General features: G+C 34.8%; 1 protein-coding gene across 1 annotated transcript in view; it reads left to right on the plus strand.

The window, feature by feature from the left end:
- The window catches only part of LOC145669143 (uncharacterized), a 125305-nt gene extending 100820 nt beyond the window's left edge, over positions 1-24485 (plus strand). Inside the window, exon 3 of the mRNA XM_081737488.1 lies at positions 23975-24485. Within this exon, the coding sequence (XP_081593614.1) occupies positions 23975-24354 (380 nt within the window). The 3' untranslated portion in view covers positions 24355-24485. The remainder of the gene's footprint in view (positions 1-23974) is intronic.
- The last annotated feature ends 202 nt before the right edge of the window (positions 24486-24687 follow it).

Below are 24687 nucleotides of genomic sequence, written 5' to 3' on the forward strand. Positions count from 1 at the left end.
TATTGGGCAATTAGTCTCAATAAATTGATAGAATTGTTCATATATTACTAAACTTGATTCAGGAGGAATGTACACTGCACATATGAATAATTTAAAACCGTGAATTACAAGTTTGACAAGAACACATTCAAAATACAAGTCATACGAATTAACAAGATATATATTATGATTATAGTGTGTTGCTATTATTACACCCCCTCCCTTACATTGATTAAACAGTTCGAGATTTCTATCCTGGCGGAAGACTTTGTATCTATTATCAAAGAACTCTGTATCGAAATGATTTTCGGTTAAGAAACTTTCAGTGATTATAATAACATCATAATTATTTGAGAGTACATTTGTATAAAATTCTTGAGCTTTGGAACGCAAGCACTGGACACTACAGATCGACCGACAAAGACGACGGAGCATCAATGTGTGGGATGGTATCATTGGAACACGTACTTGGGCCCTGGTTTATTGATGGAAATTTAACGTCGGCTCTGTTCCATCAATTCTTGACAGAACATCTACCCAACTGCTGGAAAACATCCCACTTCATGTGCGGCGTAATATGTGAATGCAATTGGATGGTTGTCCAGCACATGCTACTCGTATATGCAGAGGTGCATTAAATACTTTATTTCTGCACCGTTGGTTAGGAAGAGGGTCCAATACTCCTTTCCCTCCTAGCTCTCCAGACCTTAAGTGCATGGACTATTATTTCTGTTGTCGATTCAAGGAGCTTGTTTACACGAATAGACCAACTACACCAGAAGATAAGAGGCAACGTATAATGACCACATTTCGAAGCATAGGAGAGGCAGAGCTTGAACCTGTGGGCTATAATTATTATCGCCGTCTGGACCGTTGTCTTGCTGTACATGGACGACAATTTCGGTAAAACGTGATGTAAAACGTGGTGTGTGAAGTGCACGTCTGTTACATAATGGACAGGAGCCGTCTCCAAGGTAAATATGATATATCTTTTGTACGTTATGCGATGGTAAATATATAATATGCTTACCTGTCCACCATAACGCTTCCATTTCCATACTGTGTATGTTACCAGTGTTGACTACTAGACGAGACAACACTTTTCAGTTGTGTCACGAAAGAGGACTGAACAGTCTCTGTAGTATTGTACCCGGAAAACGTATGTTACCAAGGAAATATAGCTGTTCAAAATGTTCAGGGTCTTCCAACTAGCACAATCAAACAACTGCTAATTTGGAGGTGGACCCTGCCTGGATACCTAGAACTGGTTACCGTGATATGTTGTACTGTTGAAATAATTACACACTTGTTTTTGACTTTTTTTCCGTCTGGCTGCCCGTTTCAGATTTATAGAGGTGGCCATTTGTTTTCAATGCAACTTTTGGTGACATTTTGACCCGCCGCCATTTTGCATAGGCTGATCGTAGAGAATCGGGACTTGTTGTAGCTTCTTTCTTTTTACAAGAGCTTTCAAGCGATATACCACTTGACCCCTGTTTCCATTTCACAATTTTGAGTTAGACCCCGTCTGGGACCCTGCGCGGGACCCTGGGACGAAACTTTTTACTTCGCTCTGTTGTCCTTTGCAACTAATGGAATACGTTTTTTTCAGTTTGTACATATTCGTTTCCGGACCGTTTCCGATTTAAAGGCCTGGTACGGACTAACGGAATCACCCCATATAATTATATATATATATATATATATATATATATATATATATATATATATATATATATATATATATATATATATATATGTGTGTGTGTGTGTGTGTGTGTGTGTGTGTGTGTGTCTATTAAATAGGCATTTATGAAATTTTATTGTACTAGAACAAAATTTTGCTTAATGACCCAGGGGAATTATAACCCCACTTTTATAATCCACCTACCATCCAGTTTGTTTTATTCCTGGACCCTTACCTAGACATTTTGACGACCATAACGTGTAAAAATATTATAATCATAAATGTTCGTTTTAATCGAACAGTGAAAGTTTCATGTTTTTGGTAGGATTTTGAAATTTGTAGTCTAGGAAAAGATTGTTTTTGATTCTTTATATATTCTTTTGGTATGTGGGCATTCAGTAATTAGATGTAAATTTCCCAAGTTATTTGCTAGTGCCGTATCAAAAAGAATATCCGCGTTACCCCTAAGCCAATGAGGAACCTATATTTTGACCAAACGCAGATGAATCGTATTAAACTATCTTTTACTTGATTACTTTAGTCAGCGCGAAAAAATGCAACATTTTGTTGGCAAATGATCACGACCTCAGTAATTGGCTCCAATCCTGCAGCGTGTTTGTTACTGTGAATTGAACGTGAATAGTAATTCAGAACCCAGTTCCGAAATTTTAACCAGGAATACTGAAGATCAAAGCTCAATAAGGTATATATTAGAAATTATACAATGTAGAAGGAAATATTCAACAAAAACATTAAACTGAAATTAACAAGAATGGACGGATGCCGGCATGTTCAAAAAGAGGATCTAACGATGAAAGTTCATAGAACCAGTGAAATTTTTTCTTATTTTTTAAAAATTCAAATAAATTAGTTTTAGGAGATTTTTACCTCCAGTGATTTTCCCTCTCGTTTTTAAAACTTAACCAGTTGTTACTTAGTCTCCTAAGTTAGTTAGATTAGTATTTTATGTTGTAGGGTTAGGTCAAATGTCGATATATAACATATGTGTTTGTGTTAACATGCCTTTTGATATGCGTGTGTAAATATTGTTTTGGGGCTCCTTGCGAAGTCATGTCCTAGTGAAGTTATTTTTCGAGGGTCCTTTACCCTCAGAAAGGACCCAGATACTTTTTAACATAAATCTCCTTTCAGGAAATGATAAACGTTTGTTACCTTTTCTTTAAAAATCAATTACAGTATATAAAGATAGTTAATAGTGCCATAAATTTTACCTAGATATGTCCTTTAATACTACAGAAATAAGCAAATTTTAAACTTTTGGTTCGCTCTTAAGTAGCGAACAGCTCATTTTGAGTCGTTTGAACAGTGTGTTGAATGATTGTTTTGAAATCCCATCATCAAACCTACGGGCTGAAATTCCATTACATGGGGTCCAGGTCTTTTGCGGTTGTGAGAACGCCTAGACAGATGCAACTCACCTTACACGCAACTTTCTCGACACTAACAGTAGATGGTAGCACTTAGTCAAGTCTTTATGCAAGTAAAATAGTGAGTAGATTACGCACGAAACATTTCCCCATTCTGAGATCAATCTTTCTGGTTCACAGCGTTTTGTCCAATGAACATCATATGTTAATCTCAATATTGCTGTGTATGTAATGTATTATTTCATTATATACCGTATACTCAAAGAAACAAAGACACTGAGCACACATGAATCTAAAAATGCTTGAAAGTAGACAAAAATAACAAATCTAGAAGAGCTGCTGGAAATAAGTTTGTAAATGATTGCCTCCATTGAGAGACATTCTCCAATTCTGCTCATTCCGACATCTTATGCTTTCTGGAGGAGAGAAGATCTTGCTTGCCACACTGAGTATGCAATGAAATTGAAATTGAAACAGAAACACTTGAAAAAAATTTTAGCCTGGCCGGGATTCGAGCCCGGGTCCATCAAATAGAAGTTCAACGCGCTAACCATTCACGTACCGCGCCATTTAACTTCTACGCAAACTAATACGAGGGTCGGCTGATAAGTTCTCGGCCCAACCCCCTTCCGAATGTACTACCCTGATGTAATTTATGTCGTGTAAAATGTATATCTGTTATATGTTTAAGTACCAAATTTCACGATTCTACCATGAACACTTTTTTTTACAGGTAATTGAATGAACCATGGCGGAGCCAGATGTCAAATTCACCAAAGAGGAGTTGCGAGGTGTAATGAAGTTCTTCTTTCTGCAACAGTAGTCACCCAAGGAAATCCAAGGTTTCATGCTAGACATATTGGGTGGAGAGTGCCCTTCATACTCCACTGTGAAGAAATGGTGTGCGAACTTCAAGCGTGGTGAATTTTCAACAGAAGATGGTGACAGCTGTGGTAGGCTAGTGTCAGTGTCAACTACGGAAAAAAGTGGACCAGATTCACGACCTGATTTTGAGCAACAAACGGATTTCGCTTCAGGAGATGGCTGAAAAAGTGCACATATCCAAAGAACGTGTTGGGTCAAATCCATGATCAGTTGGACATGCACAAGCTTTCTGCGAAATGGATTTCAAAATGTTTGAGCGCGGATCAGAAACGCGAACGTGTGAGATCATCGCAGGTGATTTTACGGCATTTTGCAAACTCCAAGGACGATTTTCTGAATCGGGTTGTTACCCAGGATGAAACGTGGTTGCATTACTTTGATCCGGAAACCAAACTGCAGTCATGCAAGTGGCGCCACTCAGGATCTCCAAGGCTCAAAAAATACAAAAAAAAGTCCGCAGGGAAGGTGCTTGCCTCAATATTCGGGGATAAGGATAGTGTTTTGCCCTCAGACTACCTTCCAAAGGGCCAAACCATAACTGCAGAGTATTACTGCAGTCTGCTGGCTAAGGTAAAAAGACGCTATTAAAGAAAAGCACCGGGGAAAGTTTACACGAGGTGTCTTGTTCTTGCAGGACAATGAACCCGTCGACAAGGCTGACAAAACAATGGATTTTCCGAAGAACCTAGGATTTCAGTGCATTGACCACCCACCTTACCCGCCAGATCTTGCCCCTTCTGATTATTATCTGTTTCCAAAACTCAAAACAGCACTGAAAGGACATAAATTTCACAGTGATGAAGTGGTGCGGAACAGTTTTTTGCAGACCTTGAGAATTTTTTTGGGGGGAGGGGTTGGAGAAGTTGCAGCATCGAAGTGCCAAGTGTGTTGACCTTCGAGGGGACTATGTTGAATAGCCTCACACTTTCATGCCTGCAGCTCAAGTCCTTCTGGGTCTGGCCGAGATCAGCCCACCCTCGTACTTAGTTAAAATCGTTTCATAGAAAAATATAAACAAGAAACTCAAATATAACAAAAACAAACAAATATAAAGAAAATAAAAAAATATAAACAAGAAAATATAAGAAACTTGTGTGAGTGTTTTAACGATTTACTCGAAATTTCCTTGTTTAACTCAGAAACAAGTTATATAGACGTTTCTCAATGAGGAAAATATCACGAAACGTTCTTCAAGTTGAGGATACGCCATAGGCAGAGCAATAACTTGTGTGGGGGGACAGGGGGCAACTGTCCCCTCCGTTCGAGCACTCCCATTTCGAGACAAAATTTTCTTACTCCATATACGGTACGAACATGAAATTAGAAATGAAGTATTAAATAGGGTCGCTACATTACATAAACAAAACTTCACACAAAAAGTAAATAGAACAAAAATGAGTCGTGGACCCATTTCAGTAAAAAATGTCTTCTATTAAGAGATATAGAAATAATATTTATTCGTATGGCTTTGAGATTTATCAATATTGTCCCCTTAATAATTTTGTCATGTATGAATTGGATCCAGCTAGTAACTAACGGAACCGCAGACCTTGCCGTGCGGGAGGGCCATAAAGATTAAGAGAAAAAAGGAAAGAGGGGTCCCAAGAATTAGAAAGACAATTTTTCTAGGGGGCCCAAATAAGCTTATTAATGCTTGCAACCCCAGAAAAGATCTAAGTTATGGCGCGGGTCATCGGTTGCAGGGATGGTCCCGATTGACATTACATTTCGTCTTTACCTTAACTTCTAATTTCCAAAGAAGAAAGACAACAGATTATTTCCACATTCCTTGAATTGTATCAACACGTGCAGAAATAGACAGTTCTATGTTTATGTTTCATAACTACTAGTTTATTTTCTTATGTTCATGTGAGAAATTTTAGGCAAATTGAGCCGGTGCACTAGCCGAGTGATCTCTGGCGTTCAACTGCTGATCATGAGACGTAATCCACTAAGGGTTCAAATTCCTCTGAAGAGCAAGGTCGGAATTTTAACTGTCCTCAGTATTTCTGTGTTCGTGTCCCTGTTGTGTTTGGAATACGTTGAAAGGATATGAGGTGCCAGTGGCGAACAATACTCCGGTTGGGGAGATTTGTTTTTAAAAAATTGTGAAATCAGGAAACTCCCATTTCAGCTACATGGGTGCAAATCCCGTCGTGGCAATTATTATTTTTCTGAATGGGAAGATAATGTTTATGTAATTGATATTGTAATTATGTTATTCCTTTATTATTATTATTATTATTATTATTATTATTATTATTATTATTATTATTATTATTATTATTATTATTATTATTATTATTATTATTACCATAGAGGGAAAGAAAAAGTAAAATAGTCGAAGGTATTCATAGGAACAGAAAAGATATGCACTATGTCAGATGTTTCTTAGGTGTATACATGAGCGCAATAATATTATTACGTTTATGGATTTACAGATAGAATTATCATTTTATGACAACAAGAAATGGAATATAAATATTTGTTAGCTGATAAGAGTAATGCATTTTGTTTCGCCCTTCTTCTAGGTAGAAAGGTGAGGTGACATCTTAAATAAGATCATTCCCGTGACTAGCATTGTAAGTTCGATCACTATTTGCAACTTCTGCACAGGTAGAAGCAATTCCATGGAACTCATTTTTGGCCCATACTACAGGAGTAAGGACGTGTTTAGCCCTTATGTATTCATCAATTCTTGTCCAAACATGTTACGTTTCCAGACAGTACGAATGAAGCTGATACAGATGACGTAATTTTGTGTTGTTGGAATTTCATCTGTGAAGGAAGTCGTTTTAACTCTTATACCCAGAGAAATTGAATATTTTTCATATCAGTATACATCTGAATATCAGTTTTGTAGATTCTAAAAATTTCCTGAACTGTCACAGCCGGAGTCGGACTCGCGTCCCCAACAGTATGAAACTAAGGCTTAAGCCACTACTCTACGACATCGCTACTCTAAGAAGGGAAAAAATGGAGCTGCAGTGAATTCAGTAATTACACACTTCAACGATTCCAGTGTAATAATGCTGAAACTTTCTGATTTTAGTCATGCTAAAGTAGTAAACTATTATGCAGAAAGAATAGTCCAGAGAAGTCAACTTTAAGTTGACAACTCATATGTACGGAGGCGCTGCCGGATGCTCTCACCTCGGGCCGTGATTTTTCGGGTCGTTACACACGGCATTGGACAGATACTCATATTGATTTGAATCTGATGTTTCAGTGCCCTGGATTGTTTTTTTAAGTTAACTAATTTAACGAACCCTCCTCATTACCTTGTTTCCTCACTTTTACAGTTTTTCCACTAACTCTTTAAGAACAGGGACAAAAATACAGAAACATTGAGGACAGTAAAAGTCACAAACACTTTTCGCGCGTTTTTTCCTTGCCTGAAGTAAAACAATAAAATATGGTAAACATGGAATTTTTGGTCTTCCATCTTCTATGTGGTGTCAAATCCAGAGTTGGAGTGGGTCAGTGAGTCAAATGGATCGAGTTTTCTGAGTGAGTCAGTGAGTCGTGGGTCAAGAGCATGCGGATCGTGACCCACTGCGAGCCATTACCCACCGTGACCTACCACTTACTATGACCCACTCTGCTCACTGCATTGACGACAGCATCTTCTGAACAGCATATTTTTTCACCCTCGACCCTAGCCATAGATACAAAAAACACGTTTCTGATTGTTTGCACCTTTCGATTATCCAAACCTTCTGGTGTATGTATTGTGTACTACAGTAGGAATAAAAGAAAGTAGAGAGGGAATGGGGATTCTGCAGACAAATTTATTATTAGCCCATTTTAACTATATGTCACCCTATCATCTCTAATAACTTCTAATCTACTCCCTAATAATTTTTAGCGCACCTCCTATCCCAAATAACTTCTATCACATCTCAAATAACTTCTATCCTACTCATAATAACTTCTAATGCATTCTATCACTAAATTTAGTTACAAAAAATCACTAAATCTGGTTACAAAAAATCACTAAATCTGGTTATAACCCGTTTTGACTTCAAAAATCATTAAATCTGGTTATAACCGGTTTTGACTTCAAAAATCACTAAATCTGGTTACAAAAATCACTAAATCTATTTACAAAAACAAAAAATCACTAAATCTGGTTACAAAAAAGTCACTAAATCTAGTTAAAAATAAAAAAATCACTAAATCTAGTAAAATAAAATTACAAAAACAACTTTTATGACTTAAAAATATAAATTTTACCTAAAACTAAACTATACATAATTACTCACTAACACCTATCAATTACACCACACATAAAAGTTAATTAAATTTTACCTAAAACTAAACTATACATAAAAGTTAATTAAATATGACTTAAAACTAAACTACACATAAATACATTTTAACTATATCTTATAATACCCTCAAGCTAATGTACTTACACCACCCTCTAGTATATATCTTTTATCATCATTTGAATCTAATGTTAACTTATTTACAGCTATGGTATACACATCATGCTTACAACTTCGAATTAGATTTATATTTTTATATGTTTTCACATCATTGAATAGGGTTTGCTTATAATCATCAAATTGTAACTCTTTTGCTACTACACATTTTGTTATTCCTTTTGCTTTTTTCTTCTCTTTATTTTCAACTTTAAAGGCATACATCTTTGATCTTAACCCAATAAACTCCGTCATTATTATACCTTTGTTTTCATCCTTCATCTTTCCTAATACTTTTTTGTTTACAAGTGGTATTCCATATTGATTATCCTTTAGATAATCACTTGCGTCAAATTGATCAACCATTTCCTTTAAGTCTTTGTAGAAGTCATCTGTATTAATTTCATATATAAAACTATCAGTATCCGTGTAACATAAGTCTATATCGATATCGTATTTAGGTTTCATAATGTTGTAATGGAAGTCATACATTAATAGTTTTGACAAATCTAGCACACTCATACCAACATATATAGGTTTGTTGAAGGTCAATTTTTCTTTTTTCATATGTATCGCACACAAATCTTCAGTAAATATTGTTCTGTAATCAAAGTTCGGTTTCGGTATTAACTTTTCCACCCTCATTGGATCACATTCTAAGGTAATAGATGGCCTCTTTCTAATGTTTTCCATTGTATTACCAAATACGCTATTGTTCATTAACTTGTAAAAATCTTTCTCGAAATCATTCTTAGCTCTTGTTCTCATATTTGTATTTAAATCAATATATTCCTTTAACCAGTTTGATTGCTTGAACTCTAATACTCTATGAATTTTCTTTAATATCACCCCAAGTGACATATACAATTTTAAGTTTCTGTAGTGAATAACATATCTTTCTTTATTGTAAAGCGTTGTTAATAATTTTGAATGTTTCGATCCTGGTGGACACATATTTTCTGGAGCTAATGGTAGATCTGAATGTTTATCATGTAAGTATTCTGGATATTCTAAATCAACTTCTAATATGTAGCCAGTTTCTGAATCATCTGGAATATTCATTATGTTTATGTAAGGTTGAACCCATTTAAAGTCTTTGTAAGGCATGTACTGACTCATAGCCCATCCATATAAATTATTTGCATCTAGATAAGCTAAATACTTTGAAGGTTCGTCTTTGTTATAATTTATATATACTTATTATTTGCTTTTACATATCTCTTACTACATTGTGAAATTCCACCTCTTATACCTTTTTCTATCATTAATATTTTGTCATAGTCAGTTAACATTTCTAGTTTGATCTTAGTCATCTTTAACATTGAATCCCACGATAAACCAGGAGCAGTGAAATACCAAGCAGGATCTAAACCATATGCTTTTAAACACACATCTCTAAAACTTTCAAATACATCAGCTAATATTAATACATCTGTCTTGTTATAAAGTTCTGTATATTCACCTAGATTTTTAATATTGAATGACTTCCAAACATTTTTCGCATGCTCATAATCTTCATCACTGATGTGGGTTTTAGTAAGTTTATTAAAGAACATTTCTTTTGAAGGTAGTTTTGTTTCTTCTAATCTTTCAATTGAGTCAATATAATCATATGGGTACACACTTTTTTAATTACTAAATCTAATAAATCATTAGTGAAATACTTTGACGTTTCTCTATATTGTTCTTTTGTAAGGTTTTTTGCTAGTTCTGCTAAACTCCTTGGCATAAACCTAAATGAATCTAGAAATCGTAAATTAATTCCATTCTTTTTATCAACCTTCACATATTTTGAGTATGTTATATATTTTTCTTCATTATTTGCAATTAGTTTTATTTCATTCTTATCATAAGCAAGTTCTTTAACAAACAGGTGAGTATCATAAGGACTTAAGTTGTGAATAAATACTGGAATAAAATTAGGATTTCGATAGCTTAAGTTACAATAACTGTGAGCTGCACCTCTAAACTTTCCAGTTAAACGATCATGATCTCTTACTTTTGCTTTATTTTTATTTATATCCTTTAAACATTTTCCTAATTCATGTTTCCATTCTTCTAACTTTTCAATCATGCTATCATTATCGTTAGCGAATTCTATTTTCTTATTTAACATATTCATTTGTTTTTCAATTGCTGGTGGTAAATCATTCAAGTTTCTCTCACATATATGACAACTATTGGAATTATTATACATCTCGTTCTCATCTTTAGTTAGGCCATTCATTTCAACTTTTTTGTTATATATTTTTTTTATTTCTATTGCTTCTTGTTTTAACTTCTCCACAAACACCTTTGCAGCATCTAAACCAATATAACTAATAGGACGTTTATACACACCATTTGAGTATTTGATGTAATAACAGAAACTCATTGGTAAATGCTTTTGATACTTCACAGTTTTAGAACAATTATGGTCTACTTCCATTTTACATAACAAACATTCAAAATCGGCATATATCGTAAATGGTACTCTAAATGATCTATTATAATTTTGGAACTGTATTTGATTGTCATATGGTTTTGAAAGTTCTATTCTAACAGATTCATGCTCCTTACAATATAGCTCATGTTGTTGTAATTGCTTCTCATTTCTAAAATGTCTTACCAAACATCTATCACGAAAGTACAATTTCTCCTTATGTTTTGTTATTTGACTTCTTATTAATCTCGATAAATGCTTTATCCAACAAAAATGACTATTATTTTCATCTTTTACATATAATAAATTGACGTGTTTGTCCTGCTTATTTTTTGTGATTTGAAGTGGGTATATATTATATTCATCATCATAACTATACACGTTAATGGATATGTTACTTGTCTTTTCAGACTTTACTATATCTTTTAATTGTACAGGAAATTCAATACCATTACAATATTTATCTTGTAACTCATTCACAATTTTTGTATAGTGTGAAGGTCGTTGATATTGAGAACATCTATCAATAGGTTTTAAAAAACTTGCAATTGAATATAAGAAACATTTATTATCTTGATTTTTAATATTGATTACTGCTTTCTTATCTTTAATTGGTTTAGGAAGGTCAATATAGGAAGAAGCTCGTAATGGTACATATTTATTTAGTCTGATTTCTAAATGTTTAATTTGATGTAATGTCCATCCTGATCCTCTACCTTGAAATTCCTCCATCTCTCTACATAGTTTTTGTTTAGCATGGGTTATATATTCATCTAAGTCAGTTGATTGTAATATTCTTTCATTCATAGTTTTAAAATTGCGTTCTTGTACTTCTTTATCTTTAATACAATCACAAATGAATACAAGGTTGACTTTTAATGGGTGGTGCTTTAATTCTTCCTTGATTTTGTTAATAAGAACTTTCCCACTTATATTTAAAAAACTTCACCGGATCTTTATATCCTCCTATGTTTTCAATTGTGATAGTTTGTAATCGTTTCTGTATTGCTGTTTCCTTTGTTTCTAGTTTAATTGGTATTCGTTGTGGTTTCGATTCTTCAAAAACATCTTGTTTAAATGGAAATATGTTTCTAATTTGTGATCTGTTTTGTTCATCTTCATATTTTTTAATACGGTCAATAAGTTCAGCCTTTCTTAATTTAGAATAACCTTTTATTCCCTTACCCTTACAATGTTTTTTTAGTTCATCAACTTTCATTGTGTATATAACTTTCAATTCATCTGGTTCATTTTGATATTGTTCGATTTTTTTGATTAATTCACTCTTATTTAAAGAACTATAGTTACGGATTTTCTTGACTTTACATATTAACTTTAGTTTTGTAATCGACATCTCCCTCATCTCCTCACCAGTAAAATTAACATTATTTATATTCATCTTATATGAAAAAATACTGTATCGTTTTTTTATATTTACCAAATTTTTTAGTTCATTTTCATAATATTTTTTTCATGTTATATATACCAACATTAGCATACTTATTTTTCCTAACACAACTGCTAATACTTGTACACTCCTGCCATTGTCTATATATATTAGTGTGTTGTGTTAGTATAGGGCTTTTATGGGATCACCCCATCAAAGTCATTATTAACATGATAAAAACTGAATCATTTTCATAAACTCACTCATCATCATAATTATCATTCACCTTCTTATCCTATTTACCTTTAATGAAATAACTATAAAAGATAACATTTATAATATTATATTACTTTTATTTATTTAATTATTATGCAAATTATTAAACCCTAACCATTTAATAAACTCTAATTATTTAACAAACACTTTATTACTTATATTTATTTAATTATTATGCAATAATTAAACCCTAACCATTTAATAAACCCTAATTATTTAACAAACACTTTATTACCTTTTATGAAATAACTATAAAAGATAACATTTATAATATTATATTACTTTTATTTATTTAATTATTATGCAAATTATTAAACCCTAACCATTTAATAAACCCTAATTATTTAACAAACACTTTATTACTTATATTTATTTAATTATTATGCAATAATTAAACCCTAACCATTTAATAAACCCTAATTATTTAATAAACATTTTATTATCTTTTATGAAATAACCAAAAAATAACATTTATAATATATTATTACTTTTATTTATTTAACTATTATGCAAATTATTAAACCCTAACCATTTAATAAATACTTTATTACCTTTTATGAAAATATTCATAAAAAGTAAAACACATTAAATTTACACTACAACATTTTCCTTATCTTATCAAACTATTATGTGAAGTATTAAACCATAAAATATAACATTTATAATATTATATTACTTATATTTTATTTAATTATTATGTGAATTATTAAACCATAAAATATAACATTTATAATATTACATTACTCTTATCTATCCAACTATTATGTGTATCATCAAACCCTAACCATTTAACAAACGCTTTATTACCTTTCTTTCTCAATATTTTTTCAACCAAATACTCATCCTTATATTTAGTTTTCAATAATTCTGGTTCATAAATTCTTCCTCTAACTTCTTCATTGTTTAAATCTTTAATTTTATATGTTGGTGGATTAGATGGTATAACCTCATTAATAACAAACACTTCTGCTGACCAATTTGGTGTATAACCTTTCTCAAACAAACCTTTAATTTTACTTATACGAATATAATCACCAATCTTGTACTTTAACTTAACAGGCTCATATTCTTTCTTATACACTTTTTTCAATATCACATGCTCATTATTCTTATTCACTTCTACAGGTTTCACACCAATTATTCTATGTACTTTGTTACTATATTCATCAACCAAACCTTGCAATATTTTTAACCACTTATAATTACCTTGAACAGTAAATTTCTTCCACATATTTTGTTTAAGTGTTCCCAAAATCCAGTGAAGTTAAGTCCCCAAAAGAAAAAAATTCAGTGCAGTTAAGTCTGGGCTTCGTGATGGCCAAGGTATTGGGCTAGCCCTTTCTATGCATCTTCCTGGAAAGCGAGTGTCAAGAGCCGCATGCACATGGTTACTGTAATGAGGTGTGGCACCATTAGTTGGAAAAACACAAGCTCCTCTTCCGCCTCAATATCGTCCATTTGGGGAAAGACGTACTCTGTCAGCATCATAGTAAACGTCCCCGTTTATTGTTTTTTCTACAAAAATGAAAGAACCAATCACACGATCTGCCATCAAACCGCACTAGACATAAAGTTTAGGAGAGTCACGTTGATGCTTCCTTCATGTGGATGCTGTGCCCCCAAAATTTTGCACTTATGGCGATTAACTGTTCGACTGACATGATATGTAGCCTCATCAGAAAAGAGAATCTCTTTTAAAAAAAATTGACATCATCATCAATTCTATGTAGAAAATCAGCAGCAAATTCATACCTTTCGATTTTATCAGTAGGTTTAATTTCATGTACCAGTTGCAATTTGTAGGCGCGCAACTTAAGCCTTTTCCCGCACAACATCATACACAGTACTTTTAAGCACTCCTAATTGTAGACTACGTCTAGCCAATGACTTCTTCGGGCTCCGAACACAAGAAACACGCATCTGTTCAACATTATCGTCAGAAATTCTCGATCTACCTGGTGATTTTGCTTTTAAAACACTACCGGTTTCCCTGAAAGACTTTAGGCAATGACGGATAGTTTTTGGTGTAGGTGGTTTACCACCATACAGACGTCTAAAATTACGTTGCACTGTTAGAACTGACTCAGTTTTCACAAGCCAAATAACACACTGCGCTTTCTGTTGCGGAGTATACATTGTTGCTGAGTTCCTCTGCACTGCACGCCTGCGTAGACAGAACTGAGGAAACAGTGGGAAAAAACAGCACTGGTGCCGTCTCAAGTCCAAGCAGACCTGCCAACTACTGGGGAGCCAAATTTCGAGAGTTGAAGAATCAAACACAACAAACTAGAATAGTGTATGTCACTTTGTACAGATTCTAGAACACATTAAAACTAGGGAGTTCTTTTTCAAACACACTGTATATATATATATATACAATTTTTTCCGCCCTTTGGTTTCAATACAAGATTGACATTTTGCACACGTGTTATGAATGTAACAACATTAAAAAAAATCAGATCCCTACGTGAACCCAGACCCGGGCCAGAGGGACAAAGTGTTTTGGCGGGAATTTTGAATAAATCCGGGTTTTTCCCGAAATTTTCGGTTCAGATGTATGATACGGTTATGAGTGGTACCGTTGGAAAGGGCTCGTTATACTGAAGAAAATGGCATTTAAGTCATGACTGTAGGTCAAATAGTAATGACGAGTACATTTTGAAGTATATATATACATGAAAAAAATGAGTCACCTTTAAACTCCCAAAAATTTCTACCGACGTTAATTTTCAAGATACAAGATTGAAAGTTTGCACACGTATTATGTGAATAACAGCATATTCTTTTTGAGAAAAATCAGATCCCTATGTGAACCCAGCCAGGGGCCAGAGGGGCGCAAAAATTTCTAAAGTTTTTTTTCGAGAAATCTCCCTGTTTTCGACGATTTTCCCGTTTCTGGTGTGTAATACTTACAAGCGAGTGGTACCGTTGGAATGTGTGCTCTATCCTGAAAAGAACGAGCCATGATCCTACGATAAATAGTAAGGAAGCAGTAGCTATTTGAGTGAAGATCTAAAATTTACCTCAAATAGTGGGAATCCTAAAATGGCTATATTACCTCGATATATATTACTAGGTTGCACTTGCACAGATTGAGATAAGAAAGGAAAGATAGGAGAGATCCTTCGATTATTGTATATGATCTCTGACGTCAGCAGACTTCAGTTCTTGAAAATTAAGAGTTCTTGCATTCTTTGAAATACAGCGACTTAAATCCCATTTTTCACATCGGAAGTAACAGAAGTAAGTGTGTTTTACGTAGGGATTCACACAAGATGATTCGTGACAGAATTTTTCTGACAAAACTTGAGTCAAGACACAGCTCTTACAATAGAAAAAATATACATTTTTCGCGTCGAGACATCACTTTTACAGCACATTTTCGACACAAGGCAGCCTCAAATCTTATTTGGTGGGCATCAATAATTTTACGACTTTTAAAGTAAACAAACTTTTCTTTAACAAAATTGAAGTCAGTTAGAGGGTGAGATTCAGAGGGCGTCGTTAAGATGGATCAGGGAGGAGCAATTGTCCTAGTTGAGGTTGAGATTTACATAGATTTTGTCAATACAATAGTAGTATATCAGTAGAATAGTAGTAGTGAAAAACGCGAAATGTATTGTCCCCCAAAGCAAAATCTGAAATGACTCTCCTGGTAGGACTTCATACTGTTCATTAACAGTTGACCAATTCCATGCTCTGCCAAATTCGCCCTAATATGCACGATTAAATTTACTGTTGTTGAATTTTTGTAAAGAAATGTAAGCAACGATGGCTGGCAACTACGAGTTGTAATTAGCAACTTTGTTGTGTTGCTTTTATCATCGGTGTACATTGCGCTGTATGCGAGAAAAGCTTTGTTTGGTCTCTGGTAATTACTTTCCATATAGATGTACAGTAAGAGACACTTCTGGATGGTACAGCTATATGGAGATTTACGGCAAGAGTGCTCCACGAGTTGAGTCCAAAGTATTTGCCGGGAAGTATTGCAACCGAATTAGCTTTAAAAGAAGGCGTGTGGCATAATCGCCAGGAGCTGAAAATTCCCGTACACTTGGGTAAAATCCCAATACCGTTTACAGCATTATTTCTCCAAAATGAGATGAATCTTAGACGTTTAGTTCTTATGCCAAACATACTATTTGATATTCGTGCTATTCGTGAAGATAAAGTGCAACAAAAAATGAATGTCCAATCCTGTTGCTATTGTAATGAACTCTCTTTAAGTCGTGAGCTCCTCCGTGGCTAAGCGGTTAGCATAGGCGCCTTTCGCGCGGGAGACCCGGGTTCGATTCCCGGCGGGAGCTCATGTGGTTCGGATTCCACGTTAATCAGTAGGTCCACGTCTCATATAGCCACGCTGCTGAAATGAGACGTTAAAATCAAAATCAACTCAATCAACTCTCTTTAAGTCGTTTGATCTGAAATGACTTTGCAGAACCTGAATAAATAATCTGTCACTTCAGGGGGGGTAGGAAGAGCGAATGCTTCCCTCCTACAGTATGAAAACATATACTTTACTCAAATGCTTAGCGAGAGTGAGCCCATTGGAATAGCGCTTTTATGATTTGAAATCTTGCTCCCAAGTCATCTTTTGTCATAACTGACAACATAGGAGAACGGGAGATGCAAATATGATGAAGGAGAAAAAAACTCATATGTGCAAATTGAGAATTGGAGACAAAATGATCGGATAGCGTTCATATTTTGTCGCAAATTTTGATTTTATAAGCTCACCCGAACCTGAGAGCATCCCATTACCAATTGTTGAATTCAAGTGGAGAACTCAGGTGAGAGCATCAGATCATTAGGGAGAGAGAAAAACATCTTAAGATATGGGGAACGAACAATGAAAAAAAAATACCAACTTCCCCGACCGGACTCGATCCCTCAACCCTATGATTATCAACCCACGCCTTAGCTCACTCATCCACGGAGACACACAGGATGACAGACAGTCATACGTCAGGAAAAAACGTACGTTACGACCAGTGATTTATTTGTATGGGGAATCTAGAGAAATTCCCCGTCTCTAGTTTTTCTTTCCTTGGCACTAACTTAATTACTGTTGTCTCAACCTGAGAAGAATATTTTCCACCTCTCTAGAAAATTTCCTTACAATTTGCATACATTTTTAGCAACACAAAACATTTATTCATCGATGTTCTGCATAATTATACTTATACAAACGAATTATTTCCAATTCTATGAATTTCCCTACCAAGTAAACAGAAGTACTGAGTATGAAATTCTATATCTCGCGAATAGTTTTGCAGAAAATACCTAAACTAAATTTTCTATTGGGAACAGGGAGAAGCACACAAGCGGGGCTTAGGAAGCAGGTTGCGCCTATAAGATTTGTTTTGGTCATTAAGGGACATAAATTTACATTCAAATGGCAAAATCACACGTTTAATTATACCATAATTTTACTTTTAAGAGCGCCAAATGCGTAGAACGAATGCATTCTTCTTGGCTTGGAAGAATAAAATTATGGCTGAAAGTGGAAGTGAACAGACTTGTTATGATGAGGAACAATGGATGCTACCAAGCAGTGGCGTAGCCAGGAGGTTTGGAACGCCCGTCATTTCTAGAAGTTGTTAATATAAGGCCTAAGACTGCGGTTTTATTTAAACTTTTTCCCGGGGTGAGCCCCCGGACACATCCCAAATGAACATTTAGCCAGCGGTCCTACTGAAATCAAATCCTGGCTACGCTCCTATTACCAAGTGATGTATTCTCTATCACATAAGAAAATGCATGTTCTCCGTGGGATACTATCTTTTCCCATTGCCATTAGAATGAAATCGCTACACATTACTTGCTACCATATCGCGATTTAATTAAATGTTTTAAAAGTTTTTAAAGCCCATTCCCTAACCAAATCAATAACTGCATGAGCTATCTCTTTGCAGTTCACCCAAGACACTATAGAAATATCGTAAAACTTAATAAAAGGAAAAAAAGTTCTTTCACAGCGTGAAGCTTACGATTATTCCCATATATTTATAGCCTAGATGTTTCGTGTACCTTATTCCGTAGCTCATTGGATCCGTGCAGACTTCCCATTTTCGCGACCCGTGTTCGAATCTTCGTTTCGTTATTTTTTATTTTTATTTTATTATTGATCAGGTAGGACTCCAGCAGAAAGAAACGTATGGTTACAGTTCAAGGTGTCATTCAATATTCTGCAAGTATTTATTTATTTTTTTCTTGTCAAGCGAAAAAATGAAGTAGAATTATACAAGGTAAAACTTCTAGATTTGACTGTTAATAAAAACTATGAACAAGATTACAGCTCAAAATAAATTGAATATGGTCAAGGAAATGGATTTCAGCTGTGTTGTGTGTGATCAACACATTGACTTCCATCATCCCTATTTCTGGAACTAAATATTACTAATTTTGTTTTCTTCGTTTTTATATAAAATTCTCATCTTTTTGTCCTTAACAAAACAGAGGTTATTGTTCAAACTGTCACTATGGGATTACATTTCATTATATAATGAAATGAAACTATATATATATATATATATATATATATATATATATATATATATATATATATATATATATATATACTATATATACTTATACTATATATGTATACTATATATATATACCTAAAATATCGAAAATAATATGACAAATATTATGAACAATTTTATAATGGAACTAAGCAATGTTTTATAATACAATAAACTGAATGAAATGCAGGGTATTTGAAGTTAGCGATAATATTGCCAGTAGATTCTGAAATACAAGTTTCTTGAACAGATATGGACACTTCACCTCGAAATATATACCTTGAATTTGATTCTCGATAGAATCTGAAATATGTTAAGAACTTTCAACCTTGAATAACGCAACACATGTTTGAATCCCATGGTTGTAATAGTGTCGTTACGAACTCACTCTTTTTATATAAATGAACCAATCTAAAGCCGGATCTTTGATCAAAAAGTATTTTCTCCTTTGCGTATATTTCAGGGAGAACATTTAACGTCAACTTTTTATTAGCAAATGTAGCAACTGATCAAATTGAATAATGCTAAAAATAGCCTGCTTCGCTTGCTAGAACTTATGTTAGGTAGAAGTTCATATATCAAATCGTTTTTTTTTTTGTTTGTTTCTTTCTTGTTTTTTTGTTTGTTTTTGTTTTCTTAGGTTTCTGAATAGTTCGGAAGATTTTAATAGAATGCTTGTAATTATACATTTATGTTTGCTCTGTTTGGTATGAAAAAAATATTTATTATGAAGAAAATGGTCTGCAGAGCTCTTTGTAGAATGTCTGTTATTAGTTGTAGTAGTTACTTTTACTTTAGGGTCCCATTCAGCAGCAAGGCTATATAAGACATGGACTTACAGCTTAACGTGGGATCCGAAACCATAGGCTTCTACGGAGAATCGAGGTCTGTTTTTAGGAAAATATCTAACCACAGTCAGTTCCTACCCGTTGGGGTTAGAGCATACCCTATTATTATACTGGTGTTTTGAAGCAGTGATAATTGGTTACGAATTTCGTGACCTGGAAGCAATGACACTCGTGTCCCGGTGTGATCGGAACAGACCTGGAGACGACGACACGTCGTCATACGCACGATGAATTTGTATGATACTGTTAAATATTAAAGGTAATACATCATTTTTATATCAATGAATAACTTAAATAAAAAGACAGTAACAATACTATTAACGTATATCTACATAGTATATAAATGAAAAATGCGTTGTCTATCATAACGAAAAATGGCTGAACCGTTTGAAATGAATTTTATTGACATAGTTAACCTCTAGCTTGGACTAGGTTGTTGAGATCTTGCTCGGGAGAGTACTCCCGGAAGTAGTAACTAAATACACGATTCTGGTTGGCGTTATCCGTATCTTGCTACGCAGCCTATACCTATGTATATAACAGAAATCATACGCTTGTTGCTATCGGTCCCCGTGGTCGTGCGCGCTAGCGTTGTAGGCTGGTAACAAGAATTGCTTTTCGCGTGAGTTTAAACCCGGTCGAAGGAAATTTTTCTATTTTTTGATTCGTTCATAACACTTTTTTTCAATAAAACATGATGAAAAAAGTACTCAAAAAGGCGATTTGCTTACTTTCGGGGAGATAAGTAGTAGTTGTGGAAGTAGTACAGAAGCGAAGATATGTATATAACTTTCCATGAAATCATGAAAATAAAAAAAATGACTTCCAACTCTATTCAGAAGATAGGTATATTGGCACGTGTCGAACCGAGTTGTTTGCTATGCGACGTTATGCCTTCAGGCAAACTACTGGATATCGTCTAGGTATGTCTGAAGGGCCACCATAAAAAAACAAAGAAAGAAAGAAAGAAAAAGGAATGCTTATTCATCGGGAGAACAAAATAGAATAGTCTATCTGCTCCTTGACATTAAGTGTTTGAAACGGATGCTGTTATGAATATCCATTTTTCTAATTTCCTTACGAGACTAAAGGGAAACGTTAATTCTCCTATATATGAAAGGAAAATATATCACACAGATAACGAAATAAAATGGCATATTTATCTACGCCTTGGCGTTAAGTGCTTTAAAATTGTTCAGAATATTTTTCCTTATTCCCATAATAAAAAGAAAAAATGAGAATTGTTAATTTCCATAGAAAAAGAAAGAAAAATATAATTATACTTATTAAACAAGAAAAATAAAATAATATATATTTAAAATAAACGGTACGGCAGAAATAGTTAGACGATGTAAAATGAGCATAGAAAACGTGACCCGATAAATAACGTGCTCATTGTTGTTTTGTTTTGTAAAGTGGTTCAAAGCATTGCATATGCATGTAGGTTTGTTCGACTGTTCGGTGCGCATGCGCAGTATTGGAAGAACTACGTAAGCCTTTCGTCAGTAGCCATGGAGCGTTGGTCTAACGAACATCGCGCTTTCGCTGTGGAGTGTTTCTTCAAGAACAGAGACTTTGCAACAATTACGTAACGTAAGTATCAGCGTCATTTTAACATTGGCAGAAATGGACAGGTACCGACACGACAAACTATTCTTAATTGGGTGAAAAAGTTCCGAGCTTCATCTTCTGCAATATCAAAGAAATCCCCAGGTCGTCGACCTTCAGTGAGAACACCAGGCAACATAGAGAGGGTTCGAGGAGCATTAATTGGAAATCCAAGGCGTTTAGCTCGTCGGCATGCTGCGTCACTTGGCATGTCAGATAGGAGTGTGCGGCGAATATTACACCATGTCATACACTTCCACCCATTCAAAATTCAGATGATTTACAAGTCGCTTCCTGAGGATTTTAATGCTTGCGTACAATTCGGCAATACGCTGTTGCAAATGATTAATGAGAACCCAAACTTTATGCAGAGGTTAATCATGTCCGAAGAGGGTTCTTTTCACATTCATGGGTGTGCATATAAGCAGAATTTCCGTTACTGGGCACTCAGAAATCCGAGGATGTTGCATCAAGTGCACCTTCATAGCCCTAAAATAACAGTATGGTGTGGTGTTTATTTTGATGGGATTATTGGACCATACTTTTTCAACGACGAGGATGGTAACACTGTAACTGTCATGTGTGCTCGGTGTGTGGACATGCTCGAAAACTTTTTACTCCCAGAACTGCGAAGGCGTCTCCTTAGACAGACGTGGTTCCAACAAGACGGGGCCACGTCACACACAGCAATTGCATTGATCAACATTCTTAGGAGGATGTTTACAGGACGGGTTGTCTCGTCGCGGCAATGTTCCTTGGCCTGCACGCTCGCACGACCTATCGACATGTGACTTCATCCTATAGGGTTACTTGAAGCAACAAGTGTATGCAACAAAACCTGCAACATTACAGGATTTGCGTGAATCCATTCAACATGCAATCCACCAAACCCCGCTGGACATGGTTCAACGAGCTGTGAGTGCTGTGAGGCGACGTGCAAATATCTGTTTGAATAAGCATGGTGCACACCTCATTGACATAATTTTCAAGACGTAGTTACCATATGTAATGCTTTGTATGTACACCTTGTCTCAAGAAGGTTGAGCGCATTCTTTATTGCTGTTTCGAGGCAAACATTTTGTAAGTCCGACTTCGGGTATCTTCCGAAAAAAGTAAACCAGGTTCGAACCTCGAAGCCAACCTTTGCAATCGGGAAAAATCTTGCAGATGTGTTTTTCTTCTTTTAAATATGTTACCAATAATATATAAAAAGCAACATGGATTGAAATTCTTAATGATACAATATTTCGAAACTTTGTATTAATGTCAGCACATGCTTGTTTGTCATTTTGCTCTCCATACTTAATGAAACATTTAGATACGTAAACGAATCTTTCCATATGTAAAAGAATGGTGAAAGTTAAGACATATAAAACAATTCTCTCCTGAGTACTAAAATAAAAGTCAAAGTAGAACAAAAGCACCGTTTGCAATGGATATGAATGTAATTATTATCTTAAATGCAGCTATATATCGCTAGAAGTATTCTCCGAAGAGCGCTTGTGTTAGCTCTGTGGTACGCCGTTGGATTTCAAATCGTAAGGTTGAGGGTTCGATTCCCATCTGAGTTAACGTTTTCTTTTATGAAATTCTATTTTCCGCAATGGATGAAAAATTATATAAAATAATTACATTAAAATACGTCAGTTATACATATATATAACATATAATCATTGCAGAACATAGTGATCATTATGTTTAAAATATAACAAGTGTTCACAGTACGTTGGTATTTTATGATATATGTGAATGTTAAATTCAAATTAAGAAAATATCATCGCAATAAATAAGTTATGTAGTGTATTTATTTGCAGCTATTTGTCATATAGAGGTTACTTCTCAACATTCGTATTACGGCATGTCATTGATATTCTTGAAAAAATATCCGAGGCATAAAAAAAGGTTTAAACAGAGAATCCAAAGTCGGAACGCTCGCAAAAAACTCATGAACCCCAAAGGTCACGTGAGCAGACTGGAATTGTCCTTACGAAGCATGCCACAGCAGAAGGTCTTTACATAGATTTTCAATTCAATACCTGATATATGCTTTTGCAATGTGGAAGTGTTGATGCCTTTGGTCGCTCTCTCTCACTTTCTCGCTGGCTCACTCTGTATTTATATATATGAAAGTGGATGTATGTGTGTGTTTCGACATAATTCTGATATGTCTAGAGCAATTTTAACCATATTTCTTACAATCTGGAAAAGAGTACTGTCGGGATACATATCAAAATGCTAGAAAAGGATCGATATTACTATCGAATCCATAGTTTCGTGGTCGCTTAGGTAAACAGTTGTACTTTCAATTCAAGTCCAATTAAGATCCCATTAGCACCCAGGGTGGTTACGTAGCGACAAAAAAAAATATCGAAATCAACCGTGTGTAATCAATATGGCTGTATCTAGTGAAATTTACAGCAGACGACTTTCTCACCATAAAGCGAATGAGAATTATTTCAGTTGCGTAATTGAGTAAATTACAAAAGATTATTTATCATATGTATGTATCTCTATAGATCTTTTCGCTCCATCTCTTCCAGGGATAAGCATCGAGGTTGTTTTAGAGAATGGAAAGAAATCAGCGTATTTGCTTCCGAAATGGAGTCCACACTTCCCGCAAGAACAAGGTACAATTAAGGCAATCGCTACGGTGTCAACATCTCCAAATATTCTCCGCCAATTCGTTGTGAATAATGAGCGCAACGGTACTCCTTACCACCCAGTAACTAAAAATTGTCAAGAATGGCTGGTTTCCTTATCCAGGCAATATGGAGATGAGATTGCAGAGACAGTCAACTCTAATACGAAAGCTAGTGACTTGTTAACAATGGTTAATGCGGGATCCACAGCTGTTTTAGGGATTCCTCGTCTCATTGGAAGTGCTGCGTATGGGATTTACAAATACTTTTCAAACACATAGAATTATCTTTACAGGACACAGTTATGGTATATAAAAATTAGAGTCAATGAAGTACAGGCACTGAAAATTCCAATGTATTTTCCTTTATGATGTGGCACTATGAATGATTCACAAAATAAACGTGTAGACATATTTTATTTTTCTGAGTATTGTTATATATATATATACTATGTGATCAAAACTATCCGGACACCTGGCTGAAAATGAAAATGACTTACAAGTTCGTGGCGCCCTCCATCGGTACTCCTGGAATTCAATATGGTATTGGGCCACTCTTAGCCTTGATGACAGCTTCCACTCTCGCAGACATATTTTCAATCAGGTGCTGGAAGG

This window comes from Thermobia domestica, chromosome 13 (assembly GCF_964235325.1).
Source record: "Thermobia domestica chromosome 13, izTheDome1.hap1.1, whole genome shotgun sequence".
Lineage (NCBI taxonomy): Eukaryota > Metazoa > Arthropoda > Insecta > Zygentoma > Lepismatidae > Thermobia > Thermobia domestica.